At 43.5% G+C, this 14,262-nt stretch overlaps 1 protein-coding gene across 4 annotated transcripts in view; it reads right to left on the bottom strand.

Annotated features, from left to right (window-relative positions):
• The window catches only part of KIF5B (kinesin family member 5B), a 46,688-nt gene extending 44,116 nt beyond the window's left edge, over positions 1 to 2,572 (bottom strand). Inside the window, exon 1 of one of the 4 annotated variants that reach the window (XM_043478959.1) lies at positions 1,896 to 2,572. In XM_043478959.1, the coding sequence (XP_043334894.1) occupies positions 1,896 to 2,021 (126 nt within the window). In that variant the 5' untranslated portion in view covers positions 2,022 to 2,572. The remainder of the gene's footprint in view (positions 1 to 1,895) is intronic. The other 3 variants (XM_043478956.1, XM_043478958.1, XM_043478957.1) reach the window with 3 other exon arrangements.
• Positions 2,573 to 14,262: the final 11,690 nt, after the last annotated feature.

Below are 14,262 nucleotides of genomic sequence, written 5' to 3'. Positions count from 1 at the left end.
GATGTTTAATATCACCACTTAAATTAATTACTAAGGAAACCTAAGTATAACTTAAAATAACTTTATCCAAAGGAAACAACCTAAAATAAATGTGTACTTCCTGTGGTAATTGTTTATTTTCTTTTAACTCTTTCCTCCTATCTTATGTTGTATTTGGCCTGCAACAGAAGGCTGTCTTCTAACCTAACCGTAAAACATTTTGTGAATCCTAAATCTTACCATTACAACAAATAAATCTTGACAATACTATAGGTTTGGGTAAATATCCACACACAAAAAAAATATCTGAAGAAATAAGACAGCCTTAAAACAAATCTGAAAGGAAAATAGCTTGGTTATGTCAACCACTGCAGAGGCTGAGTAATCACAACAATTCTATGAGAAACTAACAGCCTACTAGTGTTGGCCAACTAACAAACCAGGCCTTCTGAGCATCTTCTGAAATCATGTAAAATAGATCATCCTGGAGGAAAAGGATGATTAGTTTCGTGCATAACTTTCTGGCCTCTCCATGATGTCATTTATAGCACAGGTTTTTCTGTGGACTTGTTAACAAAGAACCAGCCTGACAGTCTTCACACAGTAAGAGCTGGCAGTTATTAAGAACCTAATGACTTGTTTGCCAAAACCGTCCCAAGCAATGTGGAGCTATGACATTGATCTTCTAGAGCTGAACTTGGAAACTTTCACATAAAAATTCTAAGGAACTTGAGTTCTGTCTTACATGTCAATGCTTCTAACCTTCAGTGTTCCATCTCCTGTGATATTTGTCCCATTTCTATATTAAGATATTCAAACTTATGCTAAATGGAAAGACGAAAAAGTTAACACTAAAATTGGGGAGCGTGATAGCAATGTAGAAAGATGGCAGCAAGAAAGATGAATTTAATTTTTTGTCAGAGTTCACTGTTCTGTAGGCAGTTATCTTACTCTCCATTTTAATCTCCTTGAATTGGGAATTATTTTCAAGACCTTTCACGTTATGTTTCACATTACAAAAGACATTATCTCACCATCCTTGTGATTATCAGTCATTTTTCAAGGCAGATTCTAATTCTAGAAGTAGGAATCTGATACTAACAAGAAATCTAGTTTACTGATCAAATTTTATATATTTTTTAAAAGTCTGCTTTTATAATACTTTGATATACACACGAAAAGTTAACACTCTTCCGGAGTGCTACCCATTAAAACCCAGTGAGTCTCTCTGGGCACTTATTTAACCCAACGTTCATCGGCGAGATCCGCTGGTGGATGAGACAAAATCGAGCGCTCCCATTTCAAAAGAAAACTACTTTTTACAGCCCTGGATTCGCCATTTCTAACTGTAAACTCAAAAGCGGGTTGGGTGAACACTGAAGGTACACGCAGTCGAGCATAACTGCGACTGTTACGGTTTTCCTTCTCCCACGGAGGAAACAAGACAGTCTAACGCACAGTTAAAGACTTCTTTTAAGACTAAATATCATTACTATTTAAGGTTCGGTAAGGCAGAGCCCAACGTTCTCAGCCGAACTCTGATCTGACATATTTTATGAATGATAAATCTGAGGGGGAGGGGGCCCGACACACCGACTGCATCTACATCAGAACCTGCAGGCGCACAGAAAGCCGGCGAACGGGCACTCAACTGGTTCCCCAACGGCTCCACCCGCGCCCCAGGTAGGGGAGTGCCCGGGACCCAGGGCGGGTGCCTCCCGTCCCCAGCGCTGCAGACCGGGGTGGGGCAACCCCGGAGCACCCAACGAGACGCCGAGTCCCTCCCCTGGGTCGTCGGACCCCAGTGGGGAGGTGGGGCGCCTCAAAGGCCGCTCTAGGCTTACTCCCCACTTCTCTCAACTCCCGGGGCGGCCGGGCCCGAAGGAGGGAGCCTGGGTGGGGACAGGGGCACTCACCGCGATCATGACCGTGTCTTCTCCCTGAAACTTGGCGATGTACTTATCGCCGCGGTTCACTTCGGACTCGTTGAGCGGTCTGAAGCGACACATCACTTTGATGTTGCACTCAGCCGGGTCCGCCATCTTCCCGGCTGCCGGGGCCCGAGGCTGGGACCCACTCCCCGCCGCTCAGTCTTGGAGGAAGTAGACCGAGCCGAGGGGGCTAGCGTGCCGAAGGCCGAGGGCCCGCGGTCCGCGGGGTCGCGTTTCCCCAGCGGGGCGGCCGGGACCTGGGCGGCAGCGCCCGGGCCGGCACGGTCACCCACAGGCTCACTTCCGACCCATCATGGCAGCCATGGCGGCGGCACAGCGGCGGCTCCTCAGCTTCTCCCTTGACTGGCGGGGCAGGTTGCTGGGCTGAGGGATCCCGGAGACCGAGAACGCAAGCGCCCTCTTCTTCCTAGAAGACAGCAGGCCGAGCCCACCTTCGGCCTGCCCGGCTGTCGGCTCGCCGGCTGCAGCCAGACCACTCCTAAGGCCGCGGACGGGCAGCGGGATGGGCGGCACGGATGGTGAACTGCGCACGCGCGGAGGACCCGGCGCCCCGGCGCCCAATCCGCGGCGGCGCCGCCGCTCCACGCCGGGGTTGCAGGGCCAAGCTACCGGACGCGCAAGCGCAGAGTGAGCTATCGACCCTGCCGAGGATTCCACGGAGTTGCCCGGTTCCCTAACGTTCTTTTCTCTAGAGACAAGGGACCTTGTTGAAAGTGCTTCACGTTGTAGTTTAAGTAAAAAACTACATTCCTGTTAGGACGTGTTTCCTTTCTGTTTAGTCTGGAGATACACTGATTTCTAGCCCACCTTTTTAGAGCGCTTTGCCAGAAAAAGGAAGATTTGAATGAAGGGCGGGAGGTGGCTTAGGGTTCAAACGGTTGCTCATTCCTAAGAGAGGGGGTTGGGGGACAGGAATAAGAAAAAGGAAGTTTCGTCTGCGGACTAGAAGGTGCTGAAGAAATGTGGAACAGTAGGGTGAGGTGGGAGAAGACTTCCGGGGAACTGACGGTCCCAATGACTCCGTAATAATCCTATGGAACTCATCAGTCTCCACGTCTGGAGTGTGAAGACCGAAAAACTGCAAAGACAACTAGGACCGCTAAACCTAGTCCCCGATTTTTGTTTGTAAAATAGAAGAGTGTAGGATTTACCTAGTGGTCCGGTAGTTAAGAATCCGCCTTGCAATGCAGGGGGGCAGGGGTTCCATCCCACGTAGAGAAACTAAGATCCCACCCAACATGCTGCTGCAGTGTGGCCAAAAATAAAAAATTAAAAAAAAAAAAAAGAGGCGTGTACTATTGTTGTTCAGTCGCTAAGTCGTGTGGGACGCTTTGCAACCCCACAGACTGAAGCACACCAGCCTTCCCTGTCCTTCACTATCTCCTGAAGTTTGCTTAAATTGATGTGCAATGAATCAGTAATTCTGTCCAACCATCTCATCCTCTGTCGCTACCTTCTCCTTCTGCCCTCAATCTCTCCCAGCATCAGGGTCTTTTCCAATGAGTCAGCTCTTCACATCAAGTGGTCAAAATATTAGAGCTTCAGCTTTAGTCCTTCCAATGAATTTTAAGGGTTGATTTCCTTTAGGATTGACTGGAGAAGACTCTTGAGAGTCTGCTGGACAGCAAGGAGATCAAACTAATCAATCCTAAAGGAGTGTACTATGAGAGTCTCCAGTTGTTCTCTGTCCTCCCCTGATCATCATCATGCCTGCAGAAATGAATCCGGAGTCTACAGATTCAGGTTTATTGATCCACAGCAAAGGGGGAAGAGTTCAAACCTCAGGCATCTTGGAACATCTCACCAAACACAGAAAAGGATGGAGTTGTTACAGAGCTGTGGGGGAAGTGTGGAATTTAGGTAAATTTAAATGAATCTGTATTTTGATTGGTTCCAACAAAGCAGTGCTGTGTGATATCAGATCTGGACTACAAGTGGACACAAAAAGGCTTGTTTCCTTGGAACTACAAAGTTAAGATAGATGTGGAGTATTGTCTCCAGAAACCCCCCTTTCCACAGCTCTGCACCTGACTTGAGAATCAGTTGAGGCTACCTCTCTGTGTCTTAGACTCTTAGGTAAGAGTGAGATGTTCTCTTCTTACTGATGTAACTTTGGGTGGCAGTTTCTGACAGTCTATGATATTAGAGAACAACGTTTTCAGTAAGAAAGCGATAGTCAAATAAGGAGGTTGTTGTAGCCAGTGGGTCACCAGTTTTCAGCCCTTGTAGCAGGATCTCATTAAGGTTCTGTCCTCAGTCTTCTGCTCTTTGCTGTTGGAGCTCACTTCTTTAACAACTGCTGGTGTCTCTTCTCTACAGCCCTGAGCTTTTCACCTGAGTGATGTTCCCATCTCTCCAGCTGTGTGCAGGCCACCTTGTTTAGGATGCTTTCCCTTAGCCCCAGATTTATTAGTATTCCAAAGACGAAATTACTCCCTGCCAATACTGAGTGCAACTACTCAGCCCTCCGTTTTTGATGATCAGCATCAACATTCTTCCATACTTCCAGGCTTAAACAGTTCTAGTCACCTATAACTCCACTGTTTTCTTCATCTCAGAGGTGGGAGGGGGGTTCAGGATGGGGTACATATGTACACCATGGCTGATTCATGTCAATGTATGGCAAAAACCACTACAATGTTGTAATTAGCCTCCAATTTAGTTCAGTTCAGTTCAGTTCAGTCGCTCAGTCGTCTCCAACTCTTTGCGACCTCATGAACTGCAGCACGCCAGGCCTCCCTGTCCATCACCAACTCCTGGAGTCTACCCAAACCCATGTCCATCAAGTCGGTGATGCCTTCCATCCATCTCATCCTCTGTCCCCTTCTCCTCCTGCCCTCAATCTTTCCCAGCATCAGAATCTCTTCCAATGAGTCAGCTCTTCGCATGAGGTGACCAAAGCATTGGAGTTTCAGCCTCAACATTAGTCCTTCCAATGAAGACCCAGGACTGATCTCCTTTAGAATGGACTTGCTGGATCTCCTTGTAGTCCAAGGGACTCTCAAGAGTCTTCTCCAACACCACAGTTCAAAAGCATCAATTCTGTGCTCCAATTAAAGTAAATAAGTTAATTTAAAAAAATCTACAGAAGAGAAACATGGGAGTCTGTGTACCTGAAGTTCCTCAACTTCCATTCCACCATTCCCAGTTGTTCCCCAACTCAGAAGATCTGAGCAATGATTGTTCTAGAACTGTGATTTTCAGACTGCTCCATGGAGTAAAGGATACAAAGAAGTGACTCCGGAGGTTTCATAGGTCTGGGGAGAGAAAGGAGGTGGGTGGAAGGGCTAAGCTGGGAAGCTCTGGGAAGCTCTGCTGTTCAGCATCCTTTAGTTGCCTTTCAACTCTCACCTCTTTCCTCTTGCTGCACGACAGATTCTGGAAGCTCAAGCTTTATGAAAACAAAATCCAGAAAGGGAAGTATCTGTGAGAGCTTTCTGCTTTCGAATCTGACGCACACACTTCTTCTAGGCGAGTGAGCACAAAGAGCCTAACTCCGTACAGAACCAGGAAGGAGAAAAAGGCTATGTGAAAAACAAAGTGTTTCTTTTTCTTGTTTTATGGCCACCCCAAGTGGCTTGCAGGGTATTATTAATAGTTCCTCGAGGGGACTAAACCTGGGTCTTGGCAGTAAACGCACCGTTTTAATCCCTGGACCACCAGGGAATTCCCAAAAACAAAATATTTCAAAAAATTGTTCTGTCACACAAGTGAGGAATATCAAACAATAGGGCTTAAGTAATATTTTCATAGGGAAACAAAAGATTGATTTTTAAAAAATGATTCATCTGTTTTTCTTCCAAATATATGAAAGATCAACATTATTCAATGTGAGCAGTGAGACAGTAGGTTTCCTTGAGAGTACAGTTTGAGACTCAATAATTTTTTTCCTTATGAAAATGTGACTGGTATTTCACCTATACAGATCTAGAGCATTAAATCCCCATTGTGGAAGGCAGCCTCCAAAGATGGTGCTCTAGTGAACCATGCCTACTTGTATCTCATTGTGCAGCCATTTTCCTTGAATCTTTTTTTATCTATTTACTTATTCATTTGGCTGTGCATGTGTGCTAAGTTGTTCCGTCATGTCTGACTCTGTGCAATCCTATAGACTGTAGCCCACCAGGCTCCTCTGTCCATGGGATTCTTCCGGCAAGAACACTGGAGTGGGTTGCCATGCCCTCCTCCATGGGACCTCAGGTCTACAGGCAGCACTCAGGATCTTCGTTGCATCATGGGGATCTTTCGTTGTGGTGAACAGACTCTCTAGTTGCGGCATGTGGGCTTAGTTGCCCTGCAGCATGCAGGATCTTAGTTCCTGGACCAGGGATTGAACCCAAGTCTCCTGCATTACAAGGCAGATTCTTAACCACTGGACCACCAGGGAAGTCCCCACTCTCTTCGTGAATCTTGGTAGGTCTTTTTACTCACTTGGAACTAGTACAAGATGGTAGAAGTATGATACTGCATGCTCTCTGAAACTAGGTGAGAAGAAGTCTTATAGTTTCCACTTAGGTCTCTTGAAACACTTTTGAGGAATTTTAACATGCCATGTGAGAAGACCACTTACGGTGAGAGTACCATGTCAAAGTCAATAGGCCCAACTGATCCCAACCTTCCAGCCATCCCCTCCCAGGCATCAGACAAGGGAAGAACCTTGAACTGTCCAGACCAGCACACTCAACAGTTGAGCACCAGTGAGTAATCCCAGTTGGCACCCTTGGAGCAGAAGAATCACCCAACTGAGGCCTGCCCAAATTCCTGATCCATGAAATCATGAGATGTAATAAAATGGTTATTGTTTAAGCTACTCAACTTCTTTTTAAAAAAGTATTTATTTTTGGCTGTACTGGATCTTCATTGCATCATGTGGGATGTTTCTTTGAGGCCCTCAGACTCAGTAGTTGCGGTACATGGGCTCAGTTGCCCCACTGTATGTGAGATCTTGGCTCCGTAACCAGGGATCAAACCCATGTCTCTCGCACTGGAAGGCAGATTCTTAACCACTGGCTACCAGGGAAGTCCCTAAGCTACTCAGTTTCAAAGACTTGTTATATAGCAATAGATAACTGGAGTAATTACCTACAGCTTGGAACCTAAAATTTATCTCCTGGAAATAGTCCTATAAAATATGACTTATGTATAATAGATGCATTTAGGTTGGATTAGATTGTAGATTAATTTTAAATAGTTGGGGGGGTGGGTCTGAGAATATAACCACTGTTTATGACATGCTGGAGAAGACTCTTGAGAGTTCCTTGAACAGCAAGGAGATCAAATCAGTCAATCCTAAAGAAAATCAGTCCTGAATATTCATTGAAAGGACTGATGCTGAAGCTGGAGCTCCAATACTTTGGCCACCAGATGCAAAGAACTGTTTCATTGGAAAAGACCCTGATGCTGGGAAAGACTGAGGGCAGGAGGAGAAGGGGACGACAGAGGATGAGATGGTTGGATGGCATCACTGACTCAATGGACATGAGTTTGAGCAAGCTCCGGGAGATAGTGAAGGACAGGGAAGGCTGGTGTGCTATAGTCCATGGGGTGTCAAAGAGTCAGACATGATGTAGTGACTGAACAACAATTGGAAAACTTGTTTCATATTTAATGAAACAAATACATACCTATTCCTGGGACTTCCCTGGTGGTCCAGTGGCTAAGACTCCATGCTCCCAATGCAGGGGCCTGGGTTCAATCCCTGCTCAGGGAACTAGATTCTTTCCCCTTATACAGTATTGCTAAATATTGAGTATTTTGTACTCAGTAATACCCTGTGTTTACAGTAGATGCTTGTTGGTTATTGGTTATCTATTTTATATATAGTAGTGTGTATATGTTAATTCCAAACTCCTAATTTAACCTTCCTCCCTCCCTTTCCCCTTTGGTAAATTTAAGTTTGTTTTCTATATCTGTGAGTCTCTTCCTGTTTTGTAAGTAAGTTCATTCATATCTTTGTTTTAAGACTCCACATATAAGCGATTATCATACAATATTTGTCTTTGGCTTACTTTGTATGATAATTCCTTCATATTTCTAAATAACATTCTTTTACTGTTGTTTATCAGTTTATTATTTTTCATTATTAAATTAAGTTCTAACTCCTTTACACTGCCCTTCATCGAATCAACACACACATTTTCTTCCTTTTCATCTTTCCAATGTATTTGTCACCATTTTAAAATTAGTAGGCCACGTTTACATTCTAAGTAATCATTATGCACAGCTTAGCCATGTAGTATACCATTAATACATTTCCTGTCTTGTACAACTTTTTGTTGTTCCTGGAGTTAATAATTGCCTTACTTTTCCCCAGTTTTTTGCTGATGATGCATTCCAAATCTTCATTGGAAGAATAAAGCTACTCTTGATAGTTTGAAGGCATTTGTCCACTGTCTTCTAGCTCTTGTTGTGGTGAAGTCTGATTCTTCCTGAGCCCTGATCATTTGCGCATGACATGCATTTTTCTTCCAGGCAGTTTTTAGTACCATTTTATCTATACTTCTCTTTTCTTTCCTATTTTCCATTTCCTTGGTTTTTGTTCTCCTATTTGACAGATTCTCTCAACTATACTTTCAACTTTTCTGTTGGTTATATATGTACATAGACATAGTTTTCTGATTTTTTAGTGAAATCAGTTCTTGCTTTATAGAACAGTATCTTCTCTTATTCTGAAGCTCTGTTTTGTTTTTGGTTTTCTAAATATTCTCTGTGGTTTGTTTTGGTCCCTGTCAGTCATGTTGGAGGATTTTCTCAAACGTGTGGTGGCCCTTGGTGTCCTAATATGTTGAATGAGAAACACTCGGAAGCTCTGTACACATTAGTAGAGTTTGGAGATTGATGGGTTTCACCACTGTGGGATTGGGCAGGCCCCATTTCATTAGGAAAATTCTAAGTTGTCATTTACGTAGACATTTCTTTTTTTGTGGGGGGTAGGGGGGCGGCTTTGCTGGGTCTTTCTCTAGTTGCAGAGAGAAGGGGCTGCTCTCTCGTTGGGGTGCATGGGCTTCAGCAGTTGTGGTGCAAGGGCTTTATTGCTCTGTGGCATGTGGAATCTTCTCTGACCAGGGATCAAACCCGTGTTCCCTACATTGGCAGATGGATTCTTATCCACTGCACTAGGGAAGTCCAATGTAGACATTTCTTTTGGACTGGTTTCCTAAGAGAGGAATTCTCCAATTTCTTATGAGGTGAGCATGAGTCTGGTGGCCAGTTTTCATCAAGGTGAGTAAGTTTGAGGGAGGTCAACATTCAGTTTGTAGACTTTTATTTTGTCTCCCTGTTTTCAGTCAGACTCACCCCTCTTTTCAGTTGAGTCTGGGGTCCCTGAATCCACAGATTTCCTGGTTCAACTTCTCCACAGTCAGCTTCCTTTCCTCTGTTATACTGGGAAGGCTGCAATCTTCTGGCCCTTTGGTTGGGGGAGTTGCATTTTAATAGATCCCTATATAAACTGCCAAATAAATTTTCCTGTTTTCAGCTCTACCCTACGCCCTCCCTCCTTGTAGTCTGCAAGCTTCCTGGTAGTATTCTATGTGGAGAATCGACTGACTTCTTGACTTTCTGCCCTGCTAGCTTAGGTTTTAGCCATCTTCCAGCTTTTTAGGCAGTTACACACTTCCAGTGTTTCACTGAAATCTTGTTTGCTGATGATCTTTTTTCAAGTTTTCTCTACATTTGTGGCTTTAGGGTTTTTGTATTTCTGTACTGTTATTTGATTGGGGCATCAGGGGAAATCAAAGATTACTGTGAATATTTCGCCTTCCGTATTTAATTGGCCACCATTAAATGGTCTCTAGGGCTTCCAAGTGGCTCAGTGGTAAATAATTTGCCTGCCAATCAGGAGACAAGTGTTCGATCCCTGGGGAAGGAAATGACAACTCACTCCAGTATGCTTGCCTTGGTAATTCCATGGACAGAGGAGCCTGGTGGGCTACAGTCCCTGGGGTTGAAAAAGAGTCAAACACAACTTAGTGACTAAACAACAACAAATGGTCTCTAGCTGTTTAAGTGTGTTATAACCCCAGGTATTTAATAAGTTCCTGGATGGTAGTTAACTGTGACTCATTTTCTCAAACAATGTTTAGCTTGGTGCCCAGGATCTCATAAGTGCTAATAAATCCTGTGCTGATTGAAACTGGAATTCAATAGGGGCCTATTAATTACTGTGCTTAAGAGGGGAGGGATACAGATGTAAATAATTTCCCACTGAGGAAGTCCTAGTCTAGTGGGGGATTTAGAATAAGTATACAGCACAGAAATAGGTTTTGTAAAAGCAGGGCCATGACAGCACAAAGGATACATATTTGGGGTAAACTTTCTGACACTTTGAAGTCATTGTCAGGAATGACTGTCAAGATCTTTCACAGAATCTTCCAGAAAATTGGGCTGGATAAACCATGGTTTGACCAGATCTATCTTTTCTTTTTTTCTTTTTTTTTAACTGGAGTATAATTGCTTTGGGCTTCCCAGGTGGCACAGTGGTAAAGAATCCGCCTGCCAATGCAGGAGACACAGGAGATGCGGGTCAGTCCCTGGGTTGGGAAGATCCCCTAGAGAAGGAAATGGCAACTTGCTCCAGTATTCTTGCCTGGAAAATTTCACCGACTGAGGAGCCTGGCAGGCTACAGTCCGTGACTGAGCAACTGAGCACATAATTGCTTTACAATGTTGTATTAGTTTCTGCTGTATGACAACATTAATCAGCTGTAAGTATATATATGTCCCCTCTCTCTTGAGTCTTCCTCCTGCTCTCCCCATCTCACTCCTCAGGTCATCACAGAGCACTGAGCTGAGCTCCCTGTGCTAGACGGCAGCTTCCCACTAGCTATCTCTTTCACGCACAGTAATGTACATATGTCAGTGCTACTCTCTCAATTCATCCCACCCTCTCCTTCCCCTGCTGTGTCCGAAAGTCCGTTCTCTATGTCAGCATCTCTATTCCTGCCCTGTAGGGCAGGAATAGGTTCACCTGTAAAATTTTTCTAGATTCCATATATATGTGTTAATATACAATATTTGTTTTTCTCTTTCTGACTTACTTCACTCTGTATGACTGACTCTAGGTTCATGTACATCACTACAGGACCAGGTATATCTTGGTCATGTCTTCAATGCCCAAAGTTTCATTCTTATTCAGAAAATCACTCAATATTAACAATGTATTGTGTTATAAGAAAAATATACATAATTGAGAAAGTAGAAACTATAGAGTCTCTTCTATTCATTCATATATTTACTGTGATTTGACAAATATTAACTCTACTTTTTAAATATCAGACTTGCATATATTCTATGATGCTTAAATGTTTTTTACTCCTTTTCAAAGGGACATATACACAACGAGGTCTGTACCCCCAAAGGATCCACAGACTGATCCACAGGAAAGCCAGCAGGAATTTAACTGTGGCTAGTTCATTCACTCAAGTCAGGTTAATTGGGCAATAATCTACCATGAGATAAAAAATGGTCATCTTTAATTCTGCCAAAGAATTTTGCTTTATGTCTTAGGTCCGCTTTGAGGGGGGAAAGTCTCTGAGGCCGAAATTTACTTGCAGGGGGTTAATTGGGGAGTACTCTCAACAGCATTGCTTACAGCAGGCTTAAGCAGAGTTGACCTGTGATGCTGGCTCAAAAGTGGCCTCAACTGATTTTATGGAAAAGCTCTGGAGCAGGGATGGCCTGTCATAGTTGGTGTTTTAAAAAAAAATATTTATTTATTTATTAGGACTTTCCTGTAGCTCAAACGGTAAAGAATCTGCCTGCAATGCAGGAGACCAGGGTTCAATCCCTGGGTCGGGAAGATCCTTTGGAGAAGGGAATGGCAATTCACTCCAGTATTCTTGCCTGGAGAATTCCATGGGCAGAGAAGCCTGGTGGGCTACAATTCATGGGGTCGCAAAGAGTTGGATACGACTGAGCAACTAACACACACATACACATTTATTTATTATTGGTGTATAGTTGCTTTACAATGTTGTGTTAAGTTTCTGTGGTACAGCAAAGTGAATCAACCACACATATACTTACATCCCCTCTTCCTTAGATTTCCTTCCCACTTAGGTCACCACAGAGCACTGAGTAGAGTTTCCTGAGCTCTACAGCAGGTTCTCATTAGTTTTCTATTTTATTGTACATAGTATCGGTAGCGTATATATGTCAATCCCAATCTCCCAATCCACCCTACCTCCCCCTCCCCTCCCCCCTTGGTGTCCATACATTTGTTCTCCACATCTATGTCTCTGTTTCTGCCTTGCAAATAAGTTCATATGTACCATTTTCCTAGATTCCGCATGTGTGCATTAATATACGATATTTATTTTTCTGAACCTTGTATGACAGTCTCTAGAGCCATCCATGGGAGTTGTCCTAATTGAGATAAAGGGCCAATCATTGGATACTGGTTGCCCCTGGGGAGAGAACCTAATCTTAGATGAAGCAGCTTGACCTGTGGAGGGCAGTTCCCACAGACATGGTGAGCTGCCATCAGCCTCAGGCGAAAATGGGAAACTTGGGAGTTTGAATAGCGCATCACAGTATCCACTACACCAATGTTGCAGTGCACTTAGGAAGCTTTTATACTGTCTGTTTCTGCAAAGAAATACAGTAAGAATGGTCAGTCTATGCCTTTCTGTCCACTCCTCTTTTATCAAAAACACAACAGAAACCAAATCTCTGAATAGCAGAACTGCAAGGTAGACAACTTGAAATCCATTCTCAGTGAATACCTTCATGGAGTTCAGACACTTCCTGCCCACCTGCCTTTCAGTTCTGTTCTTTACTGTCACCCGACAAGACTAGAAGTCAGGACAGAGCCTATCTGGAAAGGTAATGCAATTTTCTCTCTTATTTTGGAGGCCCTGAAGTATGATAATTACCATGCAAAGGACCTGATATTTTATCATAGGCATGTCATTCATAGACAGGCTTAACGTAGGAGCATCTTTAACTCAGGAAGATGACCTTTCTCTCACCCTTATCCTAACCATGGTGTAACATGTCCATTCCAGTTAAGCCTTTTGCAAGAGTAGCCTACGTTTGGGATTCAGCTGTACAAATACACAAAGTGATCAAGTACCTTACAATGGCAAAGCTGTATAAACACAATCTTTATAAGAGTTATGGTCTTTTTCAAGATCCTGGAACTGTAAATATATCATGTATGGGTGTAATTTCCCAGAACTGTAAATATATCATGTATGAGTGGTAACTAAAGAAAACTGGCAGTAAAATAGTGTATAATGGCTTGTTGGCTAGATGAACCTACTAGGTTTCAAACCTTTTATTCAACATTAAAATGGATGTGATTGTTCAAAGTTTCTAAAGGTGGTTTGTACTCAGCCCATTTGCAGTTGGTGGTTCTCATGCTATGAAGATAAAGAGCTATTGATGAATGAGGAAACCACTAGAAGGAAAATGGGGTGTTTCATTCAAATCAATAGTAAAAACAAAGACTTTAGGTAGGAGGAATCTGGCATTAAACATTTTTTTTGTTGGCAACTCTTCATCTTCTTGGCTTTACTCTAAAGGTTATTTGGATGTATGTATTAAAATAAAGGGAAGAAGAAAAAAATAAAATAAAATAAAGCAAAGAGTTACCATGCTGATATATTTGGTTGACTTAAGCAAAGACAAAATTGGCTCTATTTTTATGGAAGCATGCATTTTTCATATTAGCTGTCAGTGTAACACATGGTCTATAGAATACTCAAATATGGAGAATAGTTGCCAAGTTTCCATGTGAACTTATGTTATACCTAAGGAAAATCAAATGTCTACAAAGCACTTTTATTTGAGTTATTCCTCTGAAATCTTAGTAGACTTGTAAAAATATTGCTGCTGCTGCTGCTAAGTCACTTCAGTCGTGTCCGACTCTGTGCGACCCCATAGATGGCAGCCCACCAGGCTCCCCGGTCCCTGGGATTCTTCAGGCAAGAACACTGGAGTGGGTTGCCATTTCCTTCTCCAATGCGTGAAAGTGAAAAGTGAAAGTGAAGTCGTTCAGTCGTGTCCGACTCTTAGCAACCCCATGGACTGCAGCCTACCAGGCTCCTCCGTCCATGGGATTTTCTAGGCAAGAGTACTGGAGTGGGGTGCCATTGCCTTCTCCGGTAAAAATGTTAGATGACACCAAAATGTAAATACTAACATTTACCATAAAATGGGACAAAACGCACTTTGACTGATTTAGCAGGTCAAAATGGAAACCGTAATAGGGTATCTATAATTCACACGCAGTGGCAGAGCTGGCAAAAATGTCTTGCGTCTATGCATGCAGGGTCGCTTTGGTCATATCCGACTCTTTGCGACCCCATAGACTGTGGTCTGCCCGGCT

This window comes from Cervus canadensis, chromosome 10 (genome assembly GCF_019320065.1).
Source record: "Cervus canadensis isolate Bull #8, Minnesota chromosome 10, ASM1932006v1, whole genome shotgun sequence".
NCBI lineage: Eukaryota > Metazoa > Chordata > Mammalia > Artiodactyla > Cervidae > Cervus > Cervus canadensis.
This window is presented reverse-complemented; position numbering and strand designations above follow the sequence as displayed.